General features: G+C 40.6%; 1 protein-coding gene across 3 annotated transcripts in view; it reads left to right on the top strand.

The window, feature by feature from the left end:
- The window catches only part of Catsperb (catsper channel auxiliary subunit beta), a 199454-nt gene that overhangs the window by 57964 nt on the left and 120269 nt on the right, over positions 1–21221 (top strand). For all 3 annotated transcript variants that reach the window (XM_087911568.1, XM_087911569.1, XM_087911570.1), the window contains one exon: positions 925–1074. In XM_087911568.1, the coding sequence (XP_087767694.1) occupies positions 925–1074 (150 nt within the window). The remainder of the gene's footprint in view (positions 1–924; positions 1075–21221) is intronic.

Genomic DNA, 21221 nt, shown 5'->3' with positions numbered 1-21221 from the left:
TTTTTTATTGGATTATGTGGTTTTTTGGTCTCCAATTTCTTGAGTTCTTTGTATATTTTGGAGATCAGACCTCTATCTGGTGTGGGGTTAGTGAAGATCTTTTCCCATTCTGTAGGCTGTCATTTGTCTTGTTGACCGTGTCCTTTGCTTTACAGAAGCTTTTCAGTTTCAGGAGGTCCCATTTATTAATTGTTTATCTCAGTGTCTGTGCTACTGGGGTTATATTTAGGAAGTGGTCTCCTGTGCCAATGCGTTCAAGTGTACTTCCCACTTTCTCTTTTATAAGGTTCAGTGTAGCTGGCTTTATGTTGAGGTCTTTGATCCACTTGGACCTGAGTTTTGTGCATGGAGATAGATATGGGCCTATTTTCATTTTTCTACATGTTGATACCCAGTTATGCCAGCATCACTTTTTTTCCATTTGATATTTTTTGCTTATTTGTCAAAAATCAGGTGTTCGAAGATATGTGGATTGTTATCTGGATCTTCTATTTGATTCCATTGATCCTCCTTTCTGTTTTTATGCCAATACCAGGCTGTTTTCAGTACTGTAGCTCTGTAGTAGAGTTTGAAGTCAGGGATTGTGATGCCTCCAGAAGTTCTTTTATTGTATAGGATTGTTTTGGCTATCCTAGGTTTTTTGCTTTTCCATATGAAGTTGAGTACCATTCTTTCGAGGTCTTTGAAGAATTATGCTGGGATTTTGATGAGCATTGCATTAAATCTATTGATTGTTTTTGGTAAGATTGCTTCAGTCAGTGTTCTTAACTGTTGAACTAGCTCTCGAGCCTCTGTATATTCCTACCTTATTTGGACAATCAAATATTTTCTTGACATTGTTTTTCTAAAATATTTTTAAAAATTGTGGTGCTCCAGTTTCAAGAGTGTTGCCATGATTTAAAGGCCTAAATTTGCCTTCCACAGAACCTATTCTTCAGTGGAGTCTTGGACCTGAAATGACTGATGCACTTGTCAAACAATTGTATCCACATGCGATAGATATCCGAGTGGCAAAGTGCCCCTGTGCCAATGATGTGGCATTACTTGGTTTTATTTTGAACTCGACATATAATGGTAAGTTTACAGTCTGATTGACTGTTAAAGTAAGCAGTGTTTTATATTTGTTAAGGGTGGTTTTAAGTTGAAATACACACTAAATGCACACAGAAACTAAAATTTACTGTTTGTCACTCTACCTCTTCTACTTGCCAGTGTGAGCTGCTTAGGAGAGGCTTCCTTTGTTGTGGCCTTGTGCCATTCAAATGGTGACTTAAAACAGGACATGATGGTGTGTGCCTAAATCCCAGTTACTTGGCAGACTGAGGCAAAACAATTGAGTTTGAGGTTAACCTTGTTAGACCCTATTTCAAAACCAGTTAACCAAGTCAGTCAAGTAGTAAGTAGGTAGATGTCTTGAATCCCCAATCCTCTGTTCTTTGTAAGTTTGTTACATTTTCCAGAGATTCTTAATTGCTTGTGGTCTATCTTCACTTTCTGGCATGTATAAATCAGTATTGTTATTCCTGGGACACTACCTTATTGTATTTATTATATACATATTTTTAATGATTGTTAAATATCTAATGGCATATGGAAGAAAACGGCTGTTTTTCTCTAGACTCTGATTTATCACACTTGTGGCATCAAATGTATGGATTTCCCACACTGAGTGATTTTTCTTGTCATATTGGAGATGCCAAGTGAGTATCCTGTGATTTAATTCAAATCTGGCAATAGATACATAAGAAAGACCGTTTTCCATTTCAGATTCTAGGCACAAGTGCCAGGTTGTGACCCATGCTTCTAACCTGGATGCTGTAAATTGAAGCCCTATTAGCCTCTTCTGAAATTCAAGACTTTGTTATACTGTTCACAGAACTCAGGGCAACCCACTTGCATATTTATCAGGGTATTCTCAAGGATGTGGCAGAGGATTCAGGTGAAGAGCCAAACAAAGAGGTACAAAGAATAAGATCTAAATAGGTCCCAGGACCTGGTATGTATGTCAACCTGGAAGCCATCCAGAGCCTGGAATTTATGAATTTTCATGGCGGCTTCACTACACAGGAATGATCAATCATTAACTCAACCTCTCGTCTCTCTCCTATGTATTAAGCTGAAAGTTTCAACTTCAAAGTTTGTTGAGTCTTGGCTGTGTCAAAATGAAGTTGAATATCTCCTTTCCAGCTACTGGTTTTCAGAAATTCATAAAAGTAGACAATGAACACAAACTTGGTACTTTCTATGAGAATTGCATGACCACAAAAGTTGCTGTTGGTACTCTAGGTGAAGAGTTAAAGAATTATATTGTCAGAATGGTAAGGTTTTCTCATTGGGCAAGGTGTCTGAACCCACTGCAGAGTGTGTCTGCTATTGAGTAAGGGGTATTTGCCTTATAGACCAAGGAGAACGGATGAGAGAATGTGTAAATTTGTTCAGGGATGCTAATTTGTGGATGCTAATCCAAGTGCTATCAAATTCGGAGAGAGACAGAGACAGAGAAAGATGGAAAGCAGAGATAAATAATGATTGATTATTGGTCTGATAGACATTATTCTACCTTTGCGGTTGGGGCCCAAAAGAGCTAGTTGAATATGTACACTTTTCAATTTCTCTAAAGAGGATGGTTTCCCTCAATGTATTGTCACAAAACCATTTAACAATGAAGGTAAGAAACCTGGATCAACATTCCCAACATTCCCTGTCTTTTTACGACAAATGTCTTGCAACAAAAGTACTGTGAAATTTCTAGAAATAACCAACACATCAAGAAAAGAAAGGCAGGGACTGTAGAAGAAGTGAAACTCTGCGGTAAAAGAGTGAAGAAAGCCAAAGAAAAACACCAGCAACACATTTCCCAGAAACATATATGGTCCTCAATGAAAGCCTTTGCCTCATTTGTTGTTGTTTTGAGACAGGGTCTTAGTAGGTAGTCTTGGCTGACCTGGAGCTCACGATGCAGACCAGGTTGACTTTAAACTCAGATATTCACCTGCCTCTGCCTCTCATGTCCTGGGGTTAAAGACACATGCCTCCAATCCATGGAATAGTTTCTCCTTTTAAATCAGAATGCAGTCAAAATTAAACATCTTTAACAGTAACAAGTGATCAAACCTTGACAAAATGAGAACAAAACAGAAAAATTTTCTTTAGTGTTCTTTGTAATATAATAGTAGAGTTAATCAGTGTATTTAATGTAGTAATAGAAAAAAAAGTCTTCTTCCGAATTAGTATGATTTCCTAACATCTTAAAGTCTGTTACTTACCTCTAAGTCTAACTGTTTTCTGCTTCTGAATCATGTTGTCTTGCCTCCCTCCACTGTCCCTGTACTAGACACTGTGACAATCATATGGACACTCAGCCCGTTTCCCTCTTCATCCCACACACACCTTCTTCCCCATATCCAGCCACAGAAACCAACTGTCCATGCACTGAAGTAGAGCAGCCATGCTCAGCTCCTCGTGCTCTATCAGGCTGTCCATGTGTAGTCAGAGGAGGCAAGGGCCATTTTGACTTCCTGAGTCCAACGCACCAAAGCCTTTTCAACCTTTTAAGAAAATAGTCAGCTTCTGCAACCTATTAGTTAGATGAAGCTACTTTCCCCACAGATGCCCACCACTGTTCTGAAGCAAAATCAAATTGCCACTGCCTAACCAACAGTTCCTTGAGGAGGCTCTGGTTAATCCTCCTGGCCTTTGTACCACTTGGACTTAGTGGTGAGAATAGTAAGCGTGTTACCCACATTCCCTCCATGACACTCTTAAAATATCCCTGCGGGTCCCCCAGCAGTCACCACCAGAAATCTCAGCCTCTCTGGTCACTTGCTACATTCCGTTGCACAGGAACATTCTTTAATCTGACTCACATTTCTTGCCTCTTTAGCTATTCAAATCTTTTCACTAGAAATTGTATTTTGGCAATGGGGCCAGGCTTAGCCCCACTCTACAGGTCCTGACATGGAGTTGCTGCAGCTGCAACCTGTTCTGCTTACCCTGCTGGGAGACAGGAGCAGCAGAACTGCCCACAGGCAACAAGCACAGAAATCCCGCCCAGTGGCCAGCACTATGACAGGGAGATGTTCTTGAGTTCCCTCTGAATTATGTCATAACTGAACAGGACAATTGGCCCCCATAATGGAGCTGCTGCAGCCAAGGCCTGAGACGTTTGTCCTGCTGGGAGATGGAGTGTACTCCCAGCAGCAGAGCTCCTAAGGGCTACAAGCACAAGGGTTGAGCCTGGTGAACCTCAGGGCAGCAGCCATAGAGTGCAGGGAAGTGTGTGGCCGCAAGGACCTTGGATGACCCAGGATGCCCTGCCTAGCTGTAACACACTTTGACTCTAGGCAATAACAGAATATCTGAAACAAGTATCTTGGCAATGATCCAGTATTTATGGAGCTTCAGAAACCAGAAATCTTGAACCTGACCAATATCAGCATGTAAAGCTGTCCACACACACACACACACACACACACACACACACACACACACACGTATACTCATATATGTTGTAGAATATTATTTTAAGATGTGTTACTTTTGCTTATGCTTTGGAACTTTTTTTAATGATACAAAGATGTGTTTGATTAAATAAAATTCACCTGCAATCAAGAGTCTGAGTCAGCAAGTAGCTGACCGAAAGTTGTAGGGAGGAGTCAGGTGGAGAAGGGATTTTAAGGAGGGGCCAGGAAAAGTACGAGAACTTCTTGGGAAATGCCGGGCGGTGAGCAAGGCAAGCTGCTTGCTCTTCAGCCTCTTTGGAGAGCAGAATTCTAGGTCAACCTTTAAATCTTGAGTTCTCTAGAGGGACAGAGAAAAAATAAAGCTATGGTTCCCGAGGGAACAGAATTTTTTTCAGACTGTGGATTTTGCAATCAAACTGCTGCTGGTAGTGACAGAGTTGCCATTGCTGACTAGGATAGCCATAGCTTAAAAGGTAGCAACAATTTATAGCAGCTATGTGTGTGTGTATAATGTGTGTATGTATATATACATATATATTATGTAAAAAAACCTATAGTTTCCAGTGCCACTGTGATGAATGAATATTTGCTGGAGTGCTGGGAAAGATAGAGGAATGTATTGGTGATTAAGCAGTGGAGAGATGTGGGCCTAGAGACTCAACAGTGGTGGTAAGTGTTAGAGAAGGCTTTAGTGGACGGGAGAGCATGTCATGGCTGAATAGGGCCAACAGGGTGGTATGCAGCAGTCTGAAGCTTGCGCTCCCATTCAGCCCCTCAACACGCTTCTCAGCCAGATGATCGTCCTGGTTCTGAGCAACGACAGGATGTCCAAGATGAAGAATGGTCCATTTTCTGGTTTGGAACTCTTAAAAAGACCTCTATAGTCTGTGCTGTCCCTGGAGGCCACTTTGGAGCCCTTCATCTACTGCCCCAGGCTATGATGAAGCTGGAGGTTCATGTGGGTGCCCATGGTCCTACAGCAGCTGGGAGTCATATTGAGGTCCCTGGCCAGAGACACCACTTAAAGCCATATAGATATTCTGGGTCAGGGCCACTGTCTGATGCCATCCTGAAGTCTGTGAGCTATACTTCTGACAGGGGCCATGTTGATGCGGGTAGTCTGTGTTGCCTACCAGGGCCATGGTGATGTCCAGGTCCGGGTTGTCTCCTGAGAACATGCTGAGGTCTGTGCCATGTGCTAATGTTAGAGATCATGTGAATGTCTGTGGTCCATGCAGTCACCAGAAACCACGTGGGAGTCCATAATTCATGCCCCTACTGACTGTGAAGGGCATGGAAGCCACTTTTTGCCATGGTATTGATGACTGCAGACTCACAGTTGAGAAAGAGAAACATGAAAGGCAATGTCTACTCCCACCACACCCTACCCCACCCAAAAGTAACAAGCTAGACAGGAGGCCATTGAAGATAATTCTTAAAAATAAGTATGATGGGCATATTGAAGTGTAGCTCTCCACAGCTGAGCTCTTCTGGCAGGGGCGTGGGTTTTCTTTAAGGAGCTGGTCACCAGAATTTTGAGCATGCTGTAGTGAGCATATGGGCAACACAAATTGAAATTGTTCTTGTCTTTTGGTGTTTTTTTTTTGCATTTCGTTTCCTTTTTTCTTTTTCTTCTTCCTCTTCCTCCTCATCTTTTGGTGTTTGTGTGTGTGTGTGAGGGCAAGAATGGGAGGACAGACCTGGGAGGATTGGGAAGTGATATGCTTGGGGTTCATGATGTGAAATTCCCTAATAGTCAGTAAAAACATTGTGAAATAAAAAAGAAATTGTGTTCTTGTGGTAGTTTAAAAGTAATTGGCCACCATAAGCTCATAGGGAGTGGTACCATTAGAAGGTGTGGCCTTCTTGAAGGAAGTATGTCACTGTGGGGACAAACTTTAAGGTTTCAAATACGCTCAAGATAACATCCAGTGAGATACACCACTTCCTGTTGCCTGCAAGATGTAGAACTCTCAGCTACTTCTCCAGCACCATGTCTGTCTGCCACCATGTCCCACCATGATGATAATGAACTGAACCTCTAAAATGTAATAAAGCCACCCCAATCAAATGTTTTTCGTTATAAGAGTTGTCATGATCATGGTGTTTCTTCGTAACAATAGGGATCCTAACTAAGACAGAACTTGGTACTAAGGACTTGGACATTGCTGTGATAGTCTGGACCATTTTTTTGTTTGAATGAATGTGAACTTTGGGACTGTGGATTGGAAAAGCAGTTGAACACTTTCAGTGCTGCTTAATGGGCCTTAGAAATAGGAACATGGAAGACTGTGTACTAAGAGTTATCTGAACTGTTGGGGGCCATCTTAAGATGTTTTGGAGGATAGTAACAACATGTGGCCTAGAGACTGCTCTTGTGACATTTTGGTGAAGAAATTGTCTGCCTTTTGCCTTTGTCCAAAGGATCTGCCTGAAGCTAACATGAAGAATTTTGGATTAATTTTTGGATTAGTTCCATTGGCATAGGGAATCTCAAACAGCCTAGTACAGACTGTCATGTGGTTACTAATGGTAACTCTAATGAAAATTTATAATGAAAAGGAACAAGCTGAGCAAGACAAATACAGAATGTACAATTTGAGGAGAAAAGGAGTGCTGGGAGGCAGAATGTAGCTAAGTCCCCTGTTGAAGGAGATAAACAGATTGAGAAATGGAATAAAGGGAGTGGTCACCTCAGACCAATATCCCACCCAGCAGCTAAGTTTCTGACTTGTGAAAATGAATTAAAGAAACACTTAGAGTTGGGTGTGGTGGTACTGCCTTTAATCCCAACACTGGGAAGGCAGATATCAGATATCTGAGTTTGAGGTCAGCCTGGCCTACAAAGCAAATAAGTTTTAGGACACTTAAGCTTAGGCAGTGAAAAACAGAAAGCTGGTGAAGATGTGATTGAAAGGGGGGATCATGTTCCAGCCCCAGCATGCAGCTGAACTTGGTAGCTTCATCCATGAGGTTCTGACTTTAGAGTCAAGGATAGAAGAAACAGGCAATGAAATTTACCCCTACACCTAAGGAAAGTCACTAAGGCCAGGCTTGTGTTAGGGGTGTTCCTGGATGGAGGCCCAGAGAAGTCATTATGTGAAGTTTTGAAGTTGAAGCCTGGATTGCCTTGTCTTGCAAGATGTTAGTGATTCCAGAGCCATGGGATCCCTGCCAGAGAAAACACCTATCTTAGCAGCACAAGAGTGCTGCAGTTAACAAAGCTGAAAGGAGTTGGAGAGCTGAAGAGTGCTTTTACATCAGACATGGAGATGCAGAGTTTGGAGTTTGCCCGGCTGGTTTTTGGTCTTTCTTTGTTCCAGTATTTCCTCACTATGCTCCCTTCTCTGCATTTTGAAATGATAACCCAAATGTATATCCTGTGCCATTACATGTTTGAAATATGTGATCTGTTTTTTAATTTTGTGTTTATAGGGGATTACAGTTAAGAGATTGCATGAATCTTAGAAGAGGCTTTGAACTTTGGATTTTTGAACTTTGTTGTGACTTATGAAGTTTTATGGTGACTTTTGAAGTTGAACTAAATGCATTTTGTGTTATGATAGTGTTATAAACTTATGGGGGCTGAGGAGTGTAATGGAGTTTGAATGTAATTGGCTACCATAAGATCATAGGGAAAGGCACTACTAGGAGGTGTGGCCTTGTTAGAGGAAGTGTGTCACTGTGGGGGCAGACTTTGAGGTCTCATATATGTTCAAAATACCACTCAGTGAGACACATCACTTCCTGTAATGTGCAAGATATAGGAATCTCAGCTACTTCTCCAGCACCATGTTTGCCTGCACGCTACAGTGAACCTTCATGATGATAATGGACTGAATCTCTGAACTGCAAGTGGTCTACCCCAATCAAATGTTTTCCTTTATGAGTTGCTGTGGTCATGATGTCTCTTCACAGCAATAGAAACCCTAACAAAGGCAATTCTGTTATGTGAGAATGGTATCCCACACTCAGAGCCTGAAGCAGAAATATTGTTGCAGGCAGCCTTATCTCACTTAGTGAATTCTAGGCTATCCTAGGTCAACAGAGGGGAAGAATAAGCAAATCAATGAGGAGACAGAGAGAGAGAGAGAGAGAGAGAGAGAGAGAGAGAGAGAGAGAGAGAGAGAGAACAAATTATATGAAAGGACTGAGGAGGAAAGGATTTAGCAAATACCTTTCATTCATGGCATGGAGTGGGTAGGTGGGTGTATACATATTCCACTGTGTGCAGGTATATATAGAGACCAGGGGTTGATCACAGTAAACATATTTAATTGCTCTTCAGCTTATTTTTGAGGCATGATCTCTTCCTGAACCTAGATCTCACCAATTTGGCTAAACTGACTATTCTCTGTCTGTGTCCCCAGTCTGTGGTTATAGGTATGTCACTCTTCCTGAAAACTTTTTATGAGGGCACATGGAAGAGAACTCAAATTGTCAACTGTGCATGGCAAGAACCCTACTGACTGGACTCTTTCCACAGCCCCTTTCAATGTTTTTAATCACAAATATTAAAATTCCTCTTGCATTTTTCTTGTTCAGTTTTTTCCATTGAACTCTCTCTCTCTCTTTTTTTTAGTGGTGGTGTGCATCTTTTTTTTAAAATTTATTTTTAGTTATAAACTGATTGGCCTAGTAGCTCAGGCTTCTTATTAATTCTTATAACTTCTTTTAGCCTATTATTCTTGTCTATGTTAGCCACGTGGCTCAGTACCTTTTTTGACGAGGCAGTCACATCTTGCTTGCTCTGTATCTGGACTATATCTGCAGACTGCACTTCCCTTTTCCCAGCATTCTCGTTGCCCCACCTCTACTTCCTGCCTGGCTACTGGCCAATCAGCATTTTATTAAAAATAATACACATGACAGGATAAAAGACCACTGTTCCACAGCACTTTCCCTTTTTTTTAAAACAATAACTCTGAATCAAATCTCCTTTGTTTAGCTTTTCTACTGACCATTATCCATAACAACTTGTATCCAACATTCTAAACAAAGGCAAACATTCATAATCCACTTTTTGGAAAGTGGGCATAGTTTTTTCAGGCTAATCATAGTTTTTCCTGTTGATTGGGGGTGCTGACAATCTTTTGGGGACCTAAAGAAAATTTTAAATTATGATCAAGTACTAACTAGAGTATCCTGTGAGACTTGATCATCTCAAGTACCAATCGTTGAATTCTTCTGGATGTAAAACTCAGACATCTGGGCCATCCGCTCCTATCAGCGATTTCTCAGGGGGTCTTACTTTATCAAACCTGATTTTTCTTACTCCAGAATGAATTCATAGCCTCTCATTTTCTGTGGAAACAGAAACAAAACCTCTTCTACAAGGTAACAAACCTTTTGATTTCAATTTTAAATTCAAGGTATTTTCAAAATACCTATCTTGGATTAATTCAGAGGCATTTATAAACAAATATCTTTTAGCAGCTCTTGCTCCTTCCTCAGCATTCAAACAATTCAAAGAGAATATAATAACATACAGTATCCAGATTCTCTGTGTGTTTTCCATCTTTTTGTAGCTTTATTTTAAACTCTATTTCTTTTATTTTTAATTTTTGACTTTTTGAGACAAGGTTTTTCTATGTATCTTTGCCCTGGAACTCATTCTGTTGGCCAGGCTGTCCTTGAATTCACAGAGATCTGCCTGCCTCTGTCTCCCAAATGTTGGGATTAAAGGTGTGTGCCATCACAACCAAGTACTCTCTTTTTTTTAATTTTAAGGACTTTAACCTTTTCCTTTTCTTTCCCAAGGCTGCATATATTTTAAAACATACTGTAAACCATTTAGAGGTTTTCTTTGTCTTTGAATCTATCTATACTGTATATCTCTCTTTTTCTGACCACATGAGTCTTTAATTTGCTAAGCAATATGCCTAGGATTAAAGCCGTGGCTTTGACGGCTGGATCCAGCCCATTCTTTAGCTTTCTGAGATTCCAACCTCAAGGTGGAGGTACCAGCTAGAGCCATGTTTATTGCCTCACCTCTATGGTGTTTCAAGGTCCCTGCCACCACCAAAAAGCATGCAGTCAGCTTTTCATCAACACCATTTAAGTGTTTCGTGGCAGGACCTCTGAAAAGAGCTGCAAGGTTTTGCAGTTAATGCTGAGTCAGGAAGCCTCTATTAAATGACAGCACTTGCCTCTAGCAAGAAGAGCCCACTCAAGAAAGTGTTGCTATCAATAAGCCATGCTTTATTCTTTTCTGTCTAGAATTACTTCCCGTGCTCTCTCAGGCTTTATGTGGATGCATTGTCTACACATTGGACACCATTATGTTGTCTGAGTTTTCTGTCCTGCCCAGTTTCTACAGTCATTATGTCCCAAAGAAATCACACAGAGGTCTATATTAGTTACAAACTGATTGGTCTAGTAGCTCAGGTTTCTTATTAACTCTTATAACTTATATTAGCCCATTATTCTTGTCTATGTTAGCCACATGGCTCGGTACCTTTATCGCTGAGGCAGTCACATCTTTCTTGCTCTTTACCTGAACCATGACTACCTGAACTCTTCCTTTGCTGACTCTTAAACTAGAAATATCTTTGTTTAGAAATATGCTTTCAGGGAGAAATGATTTTCTTTGTACCCATATTTACACTACCTGGCTACATATTACTATAACAAAAGATAGAGTAACAGGTCAAAGGGCACAAGGTTTCCTACTGATATTTGCTTAAACAGGAATTCACAGAAAATAAAATTAAAGTGATTCAATTGAAGTTTATACATCATTTTGACAAAGGAAAGTTATCTCTGTTGAAGAGACAGCATTTTGTTGATAGAAGTACCTTGTGCATATGTGAGAGAACTAGTGGAAAATACAGACATGTGTAATCATAACACTTAATAGTTGATAGTGGGGAGATTAGTAGTTCAAAGTCATCTCTGCCTATATAACAAGTTTAAAGTCAGTCTGAGCTACACAAGACCCTTCCTCTACCTCCCATGCTGATTGATTTCATGTCAACACACTAAATTTCATTTGAGAACAAGGACTCTAAATTGAGAAAATGCTTTTATAAGATTGGCCTAAAAGCAAATCTGTTGGCATTTTCTTGACTAATGACTGATGTTTGAGTGCCCAGTCCACTGTAAGAAGTGCAAATCCTGGGAAGTTTGCCCTGAGTCATATAAGAAAGCAGGGTAAACAAGCCATGAGGAACAAGTTGGTAAGCAGAACTTTCTCATGGCCTCTGCTTCAGTTTCTATTTCCAGGTTCCTGCTTGACTTCCTACCCTAGTTACCTCACAGTAATGAACTATTACTGGGAAGTGTAAGATTAAATAAAATCTTTCCTGACAATGATCGTCATAAGATTTGGAATCACAGGAGGGAAGACCCTCTGGATATGCCTGTAAGGGATTACTTAGATTAGGTTAACTGAGATGGAAAAAACCCAAACCGTAGGTGGTACCATTCCATAGGGTAGGGTCCTAGAATGAATAAAAACAAGGAAGTAAGCTGAGCAAGGCTTTCTATATCTCTGCTTCATGACCATCTGCCTCTTCTAGTTCACTTTTCTACCATGATGAACTACACTCTCAAACTGTCAGTCAAAATAAACTCTTTTTCCTTTAATCACAGCAACAGGAAAAGTAACTGTTCCACTGCCTAGCCTCTGTGGCCAGGAAGGAAAGTCCTCTTTATTTCCAGACATAAGAGGTCATTTATGCCATACTTTTAGGCAATAAATGAAGGTCAGAGCCTGCATCTCTTGATTCTGTTGCTTTTACCTCGAAATAATCATTCATCTAGAGTTGCATAGTCTATAGTGGCACATTGTGGTCCTCTCCAACATTAACAAAATCCTTACTAAATTATAGCTAAAATGATATTTTTTAGAATAAACCAATACATCAAGAGGATTTATCCTAAGGAAGATAGAGATAACTCTTCTGGGAGTCAATGAGGTGGTTCATAAATCTTATGGTATACCCTGTAACTACTTCATCCTCCCAATGCCTTGAGAAGTGAGAATGAGATTCAAAGAGAAGAGGAGTGGTGAGGTGTTGTTGTAACATGAGGGCCTGCTCGTTGGGGTTTCTATCCTCCCACAAGGTCACACAGCCGGCAAGCCTCAAAGAAAATCACACAGAGATCTCCATAAGTCATAAAACTGATTGGCCCATTAGCTCAGGCTACTTATTAGCTCTTGTAGCTTATATTAACCCATTATTCTTATCTATGTTGGCCACATGGCTTGGTGCAGTGGGGTAGCTCACATCTTGCTTCTTCGGTGATCTGGGCAGAACTGCTGGAGGGAGCTTCCTGCTTCCCAGAATACTCCTGTTCTCTTTACTCCACTTCTACTTCCTGTCTGGTTTTCCCACTTATACTTCCTGCCTGGCCAATCAACATTTATTTAAAACGTGATTGACAGAATACAGACAATTATCCCGCACCATGTTGTGATGGCTATTCTTGGTTGCCAACTTAACTGTATATGTAACTAACTAAAACCCAGTAGATGGGAACTTCTGTGAAGGATTTTTCTTTTTTTTCTTTTTTCTTTTTTTAATTATTATTAATTTACAAAAATTTCCACTTCCTCCCTCCTCCCAATACCCTCCCATTCCCCCCACTCCCTCTCCTCCTCCCTCTCCAGTCCTAAGAGCAGTCAGGGTTTCCTGCCCTGTAGGAAGTTCAAGTTCCTCCCCCCTCCCACCAGGTCTAGGAAGGTGAGCATCCAAACAGACTAGGATCCCAAAAAGCCAGTACATGCAGAGGAAACAAGCCCCAGTGCCATTATCAATGGCTTCTCAGACAGCCCCCATGTCAGCCACATTCACAGAATCCGGTTTGATCACATGCTCTTTCAGTCCCAGTCCAGCTGGCCTTGGTGAGCTCTCATTCGATCAGTCCCCTTGTATCAGTGGGTGAACGCACCCCTCGTGGTCCTGACTTCCTTGTTCATGTTCTCCCTCCTTCTGCTCCTCATTTGGACCTTGGGGGCTCAGTCCAGTGCTCCAATGTGGGTCTCTGTCTCTATCTCCATCCATTGCCAGATGAAGGTTCTATGGTGATATGCAAAATATTCATCAGTATGGCTATGGAACAAGGCCAGTTCAGGCATCCTCTCCTCTGCTGCCCAGGGGACAATCTGGGGACCTCTCCTTGGACCTGGGAACCCCTCTAGAATCAAGTCTCTTGCAGACCCTAAAATGGCTCCCTTAGTTGATATATATACTTCCCTGCTGCCATATCCATCCTTCCTCCCTCCCCCACATCCCATTCCCCCAAGCTATCCTCCATCCTCCCCGTCTCCCTTCTCTCTAACCATCTCCCCTTACATCCACTCCCACCCCCCCCGTGCCCCCAAGTTTGCCTGGCAATCTTGTCTACTTCCAATATCCAGGAGGATAACTATATGATTTTCTTCAGGTTCACCTTCTTATTTAGCTTCTCTAGGATCACGAATAATAGGCTCAAAGACCTTTAATTATGGCTAGAATACACTTATGAGTGAGGACCTACCATATTCCTCTTTTTGGGTCTGGGTTACCAAACTCAGTAAAGTGTTTTCTATTTCCATCCAATTGCATGCAAAATTCAAGATGTCATTGTTTTTTACCACTGAGTAGAACTCTAATGTGTATATGTTCCACACCTTCTTTAACCATTCTTCTATTGAGGGGCACCTAGGTTGTTTCCAGGTTCTGGCTATTACAAATAGTGCTGCTATGAACATAGTTGAACAAATGATTTTGTAGTATGTTAGGGCATTTCTTGGGTATATTCCCAAGAGTGGAATTGCTGGGTCCCGAGGGAGGTTGACTCCAAGTTTCCTGAGAAACCACCACACTGATTTCCACAGTGGCAGCACAAGTTTACATTCCCACCAACAATGGATGAGTGTTCCCCTCACTCCATATCCTCTCCAGCATAGGCTATCATTGGTGTTTTTGAGTTTAGCTATTCTGACAGGAGTAAGATGGTATCTCAAAGTTGATTTGATTTGCATTTCCCTGATCGCTAAGGAGGTTGAGCATGACCTTAAGTGTCTTTTGGCCATTCGAAGTTCTTCTGTTGAGAATTCTCTGTTCAGTTCAGTACCCCATTTTTTAATTGGGTTAATTAGAGTTTTAGTGTCTAGTTTCTTGAGTTCTTTGTATATTTTGGAGATCAGGCCTTTGTCTGATGAGGGGTTGGTGAAGATCTTCTCCCAGTCGGAAGGAAGCCTTTTGGTCTTACTGACAGTGTCCTTTGCTTTACAGAAGCTTCTCAGTTTCAGCAGGTCCCATTTATTCATTGCTTCTCTTATTGTCTGTGCTACTGGGGTTCTACCTAGGAAGTGGTCTCCTGTGCCTATGTCTTGTAGACTACTTCCCACTTTCTCTTTTATCAGGTCCAAAGTGGTCAGATTAATGTTGATGTCTTTAATCCATTTGGACTTGAGTTTTGTGCATGGTGATAGATATGGATCACTTTCATTCTTCTACAGGCTGACATCCAGTTATGCCAGCACCATTTGATAAAGATGCTATCATTCTTCCATTGTGTACCTTAGCTCCCTTGTCGAAAATCAGGTGTTCATAGGTTTGTGGGTTAATATCTGGGTCTTCTATTCGATTCCATAGGTCGACTTATGCCTGTTCTTATATCAATACCAAGCTGTTTTCAATACTGTAGTTCTGTAATAGAGTTTGATGCCAGGGAAGGTAATGCCTCCAGAAGTTCCTTTATTGTATAAGATTGTTTTGGCTATCCTGGGTTTTTTTGTTTTTCCATATAAAGTTGAATATTGTTCTCTCAAGGTTTGTGAAGAATTTTGATGGAATTTTCATGGGGATTGCATTGAATCTATAGATTGATTTTGGTAGAATTGCCATTTTTACTATGTTGATCCTTCCAATCCAAGAGCAAAGGAGGTTTTTCCATTTTCTGGTATGCTCCTCAATTTCTTTCTTCAAAGACTTAAAGTTCTTGTCAAATAGGTCTTTCACTTCCTTGGTTAGAGTTATCCCGAGATATTTTATGCTATTTGTGGCTATCATGAAAGGTGAAGTTTCTCTGATTTCCCTCCCTGCTTCTTTATCCTTTGTGTATAGGAGGGCAACTGATTTTTTGGAGTTGATCTTGTACCCTGCCACATTACTAAAGGTGTTTATCAACTGTAGGAGTTCTTTGGTAGAGTTTTTGGGGTCACTTATGTACACTATCATATCATCTGCAAACAACAAGAGTTTAACTTCTTCCTTTCCAATTTGAGTCCCCTTGATCCCCTTATGTTGTCTTATTGCTATTGCTAGAATTTCAAGCACTATATTGAAGAGGTATGGTGAGAGTGGACAGCCTTGTCGTATTCCTGATTTTAGTGGAATGGCTTTGAGTTTCTCTCCATTCAATTTGATGTTAGCTGTTGTCTTGCTGTAAATAGCTTTAATTATATTTAGGTATGATCCTTGTATCCCCAATCTCTCCAACACCTTTATCATAAAGGGGAGTTGAATTTTGTCAAATGCTTTTTCAGCATCCAGTGAAATGATCATATGGTTTTTTTTCTTTCAGTTTATTTATATGATGGATTACATTGATAGATTTGCGTATGTTGAACCCGTCCTGCATCTCTGGGATGAAGCCTACTGATCATAATGGATAATTTTTCTAATGTGTTCTTGGATTTGGTTTGCCAGTATTTTGTTGAGGATTTTTGTGTCGATGTTCATGAGTGAGATTGGCCTGTAATTCTCTTTTTTGGTGGTGTCTTTGTGTGGTTTTGGTATCAGGGTAACTATAGCTTCATAAAAAGAATTTGGCAATGACTTTTCTGTTTCTATATTGTGAAATACATTAAGGAGTATAGGTATTAGCTCTTCTTGGAAGTTCTGGTAGAATTCTGCATTGAAACCATCTGGTCCTGGGCTTTTTTTGGTAGGGAGGTTTTTGATAACAGCTTCTATTTCTTTGCTACTAACAGGTCTATTTAGATTGTTCACCTGGTCTTGATTTAACTTTGGTAAATGATACTTATCTAAAAACAAGTTCATTTCTTGTACATTTTCCAACTTTGTGGCATATAGGCTTTTGTAGTAAGATCTAATGATTCTCTGAATTTCCTCTGTGTCTGTTGTTATGTCCCCCTTTTCATTTCTGATCTTAATAATTTGCATTTTCTCTCTCTGCCGTTTGATCAGTTTGACTAGGGGTTTGTCAATCTTGTTGATTTTCTCCAAGAACCAGCTTTTTGTTTCATTGATTCTTTGGATTGTTTCTGTGTTTCTATTTTGTTGATTTCATCCCTCAGTTTGATTATTTCCAATCTTCTACTCCTCCTGGGTGAGTCTGCTTCTTTTTTTTCCAGAGCTTTCAGGTGTGCTGTTAAGTCTCCAATGTGTGCTTTCTCCGTTTTCTTTAATTGGGCACTTAGTGCTATGAACTTTCCTCTTAGCACTGCTTTCATAGTGTCCCATAGGTTTGAGTATGTTGTGTCTTTATTTTCATTAAATTCAAGGGAGACTTTAGTTTCTTTCTTTATTTCTTCCTTGACCCAGGGGTGATTCAGTAGTTGACTGTTCAACTTTCACGAGTTTGTAAACTTTCTGGGGTTAGAATTGTTGTTCAATTCCAACTTTATTCCATGGTGATATGACAAGACACAGGTGGTTACTATTATTTTTTTGTATCTGTGGAAGTTTGCTTTGTTACCGAGTGTGTGGTCAATTTTCGAGAAGGTTCCATGAGCTGCAGAGAAGAAAGTATATTCTTTCCTATTTGGGTGGAATGTTCTATAGATATTTGTTAAGTCCATTTGATTCATTACCTCTAGTAATTCTCTTATTTCTCTGTTAGGTTTCTGTCTGATTGACCTGTCCATTGGTGAGAGAGGTGTGTTGAAGTCCCCTACTATTCGTGTGTGTGGTTTGATGACTGCCTTGAGTTTTAGAAGTTTTTCTTTTACATAAGTGGGTGCTTTTATATTAGGGGCATAGATATTTACGATTGAGACTTCCTCCTGATGAATTGCTTCTGTTATGAGTATAAAATGTCCATCTCCATCTCTTCTGATTGATTTTAGTTTGAAGTCAATTTTGTTGGAAATTAGAATGGCCACACCCACTTGTTTCTTAGGTCCGTTTGCTTGGAAGACCTTTTCCTAACCCTTTACTCTGAGTAGATGTCTGTCTTTGTGGTTGAGGTGAGTTTCTTGTAAACAGCAGAATGTTGGGTCCTGTTTTCGTATCCAGTCTCTTAGTCTGTGCCTTTTTATAGGTGAGTTGAGTCCATTAAAATTAAGTGATATTAATGACCAGTGGTTGTTGACTCCAGTTATTATTTTTTTTTGTGTAGTAGAGTTTGTGTGTTTCCCTTCTTTGAGTTGTGTTTGTGAAGGGTCGCTAGATGTCTGAGTTATTGTAGGCAGTATTGGCAATGTTGGATTCCTTGGGTTGTGATTTTCCCTCTATTACTTTCTGTAAGGCTGGATTTGTGGCTACATATTGTTTAAATTTGTTTTTATCCTGGAATATTTTGTTTTCTCCGTTGATAGTGAATGATAGCTTGGCTGGGTATAGTAGTTTAGGCTTGCATCCATGATCTCTTAGTTTCTGCAGTACCTCTATCCAGGACCTTCTGGCTTTCATGGTTTCCATAGCGAAGTCCGGTGTAAGTTTGATAGACTTACCTTTATAAGTTACTTGACTTTTTTCCTTTGCAGCTCTTAATATTCCTTTTTTAATCTGTATGTTTTGTGTTTTGATTATTATATGGCGAGGGGATGATTGTTTTGATACAGTCTATTCGGTGTTCTGTGTGCTTCTTGAACCTTCATAGGAATATCGTTCTTTAGGTTGAGAAAGTTTTCTTCTATAATTTTGTTGAATATATTTTCTGGGCCTTTGATCCACAATTCTTCTCCTTCTTCTACTCCTATTATTCTTAGGTTTGGTCTTTTTATTGTGTCCCAGATTTCTTGAATGTTTTGTGATGAGAATTTGTTGGATTTGCTATTTTCTTTGACCAGAGCGTTTATTTTCTCTATGGCGTCTTCAGAATCAGAGATTTGTTCTTCTATCTCTTGTATTCTATTGGTTATGCTTGATTCTGTAGTCTCTGTTTGTTTACCTAGATTTTCCATATCCAGCCGGCCCTCAGTTTGTGTTTTCTTCATTGCCTCCATTTCAGTTTTGAATTCTTGAACTGTTTCCATTACCTGTTTTATTGTTTTTTTTTCTTGGTTTCCCAGTGTATCATTTATGGATTTACTCATTTCTTCAAACTTTTTGTTATACTTCTCTTCCATTTCTTTACTCATTTCTTCAAACTTTTTGTTATACTTCTCATCCATTTCTTTAAGGGAGTTATTCATATCCTGTTTAAGGGACTCTATTGCTTTCATAATGACACTTTTCCCCACTTCTTCTGGATTAGGGTGTTCAAGTCCCTCTGTTGTAGGGTCACTGGGATCTGGTGTTTTCATGTTGTTTTTCAGATTGTTGGAGGAATTCCTGCCTTGGCTTCTGCCCATTTCTTCCTTCAAATGTTCTCTAATGGTTCTTCTGGTATCCGTTCAGGTTCCCCCCTCTGATGAATCTTTTGCTAGAGGATCAGTGCCCCTTGCTGGCCAGGAATCTTGCTGAGCTGACACAGGGCCTACCTTTCCACTTGCAGGCTATTGAAACACAGAAACTCCCTCCTGCTGGGTTGCACTTCCAGCCCAGTCCCAGTGTGCAAGCCGGCTGAGCTGGGGGATTTTATGACCCCGAGGAGGAAGGCAGGAATAAAGGAAGGGTTTTCTGGGTGAAAGGTGGGATGGGATAGGAGGCAAGAGGGCTTAGCCCCTGCAGAGTGACCAGGGAGTCAAGGGGGTCGGGGAATGTCTGAGCTCCTCCTTGCTGGGCTTCTGCCGCGGGTCAGGAGCAAACTCATCCCTCTGATGAATCTTCTGCTAGAGGATCAGTGCCCCTTGCTGGCCAGGAATCTTGCTGAGCTGACACAGGGCCTACCTTTCCACCTGCAGGCTATTGAACCACAGGAACTCCCTCCTGCTAGGTTGCACTTCCAGCCCAGTCCCAGCGTGCAAGCCGGCTGAGCTGGGGGATTTTATGGCCCCGAGGAGGAAGGGAGGAATAAAGGAAGGGGTTCCTGGGTGAAAGGTCGAAGGATTTTTCTTAATCAAATTATTGGAAGTCGCTAGATCCACCTACAGTTCAGATCATTAGAGGAGGGAATATCTACCTTTAATCTGGGCCATACCTTATATATAAATAAAAGGACATTATTCCTTTATAGTCTGCTAAACCAGCAGTGACTTTCTCTGAAGGAGATGTCTGGTAAGTTATCAGAATCCACAAGTTGCCTCTAGACCTATAGCCAGATATAAGGCCAAACAGGTTTCTAGGGGAAGGTAGAAAGTGTAGTCCATGAATTGGTACACTATACCACTAAGGAGCTTAATGATGATCAGAAGTCTGGGAAATATGTGTGTGGGTGGATTTTAAGGATATGGAATAAAGGTGGAAGGAACATAAAACTGGGTCATGTTTAGGTTATCGATATGTGCCCATTGAGTGCAGATTCTAGCTTTAATATGGAAACTCTTAGATTAAAAAAAGGTGTCAAATGTTTGTTTGAATGGTAGGTTGAGGAATTTGTCAAAGGATGGCCTACGTAAAAGGGGTTGGGCATGCCTAATATTGCTTGGCTCAGTGTTGATAAAGGGTTTTTAAGGGTCAGGGAAATTGTATGTTAGATGGGTATGCTGTATACAACCTAATCCTTCACCATGGAAAACCCAGAAGTCATGCCTATCAGTAATCCTATAAGAAACAAAATGGGCACCAGCATTTTTGAAGAGCTTTCTTTTTACCCATTCTTGAGCCAGACCTTTGGGTTAGAGACACTGCCTGCTTAGTTGGATGAATTAAATGCAGTGGGATTACTTGGGTCTTGAAGTAGCAGGGTAGCATCACTGAATTGCCAAAGACAAGGTGATTGTAATTATTATAATAGGCAGCATAGACAGAGCAATATACATAATAGGCTGACCCATAATGGGCAGCACAGGCAGAGAGATTCTTATGGTGGTATGAGTTGGGTGGACTTGCTAATTAATCATGATGTTTCCAGGCATGGGATAGAAGAGATGCCTACTGCATTTTTGTTCAATCTTTATAAGTGGAAACATTCTTAAATGAAAGAAAGACTATTCTGGATTATGGCAAAAACAAGTTTCTTTCTGGTAACCAAGTTCCCAAGTTGAGTCAGTTTACAGACCCAGAATGATGGCAAGGTCAAGTCCTCCTGAGGAAGGACTTTTCAAAAATACCTGAGAGTTTTACTGTTAGCCATTCTCCTGTCCTTCCCCCAAAGGAACATATGGCCTTTTATAAGGGCAACTTTATAGTGAGGAAATATAGTAGGAGGCTGCTCATTTGTTTCCTGGCTGCCCAGACTTCCAAAATAATGACACAGAAACTGTATTGATTAAATAACTGCTTGGACTATTAGCTCTAGCTTCATATTGGCTAGCTTTTACATTTTAATTTAACCCATTTCTATTAATCTGTGTATCACCACATGGTGTGACTTACCGGCAAAGTTCTGGCTCATCTGTCCCTGGTGGTGGCTACATGGCATTTCACTGACCCCGCCTTCTTTCTCTATATATCTTTTCAGCCTGGCTATATTTTGTTAAGCCATTGGCCGAAAGCAGCTTCTTTATTCATTAACCAATAAAAACAACACATATACAGAAGGACTTCTCACACCATTTTCCCTTTTCTGTTTAAATAAAAGGAGGTTTTTTTTAAC

The sequence above is a fragment of the Myodes glareolus genome, chromosome 11 (genome assembly GCF_982192425.1).
Source record: "Myodes glareolus chromosome 11, mMyoGla1.1, whole genome shotgun sequence".
Lineage (NCBI taxonomy): Eukaryota > Metazoa > Chordata > Mammalia > Rodentia > Cricetidae > Myodes > Myodes glareolus.
The sequence above is the reverse complement of the archived record's forward strand: the minus strand, read 5'-3'. Positions and strand labels throughout refer to the sequence as shown.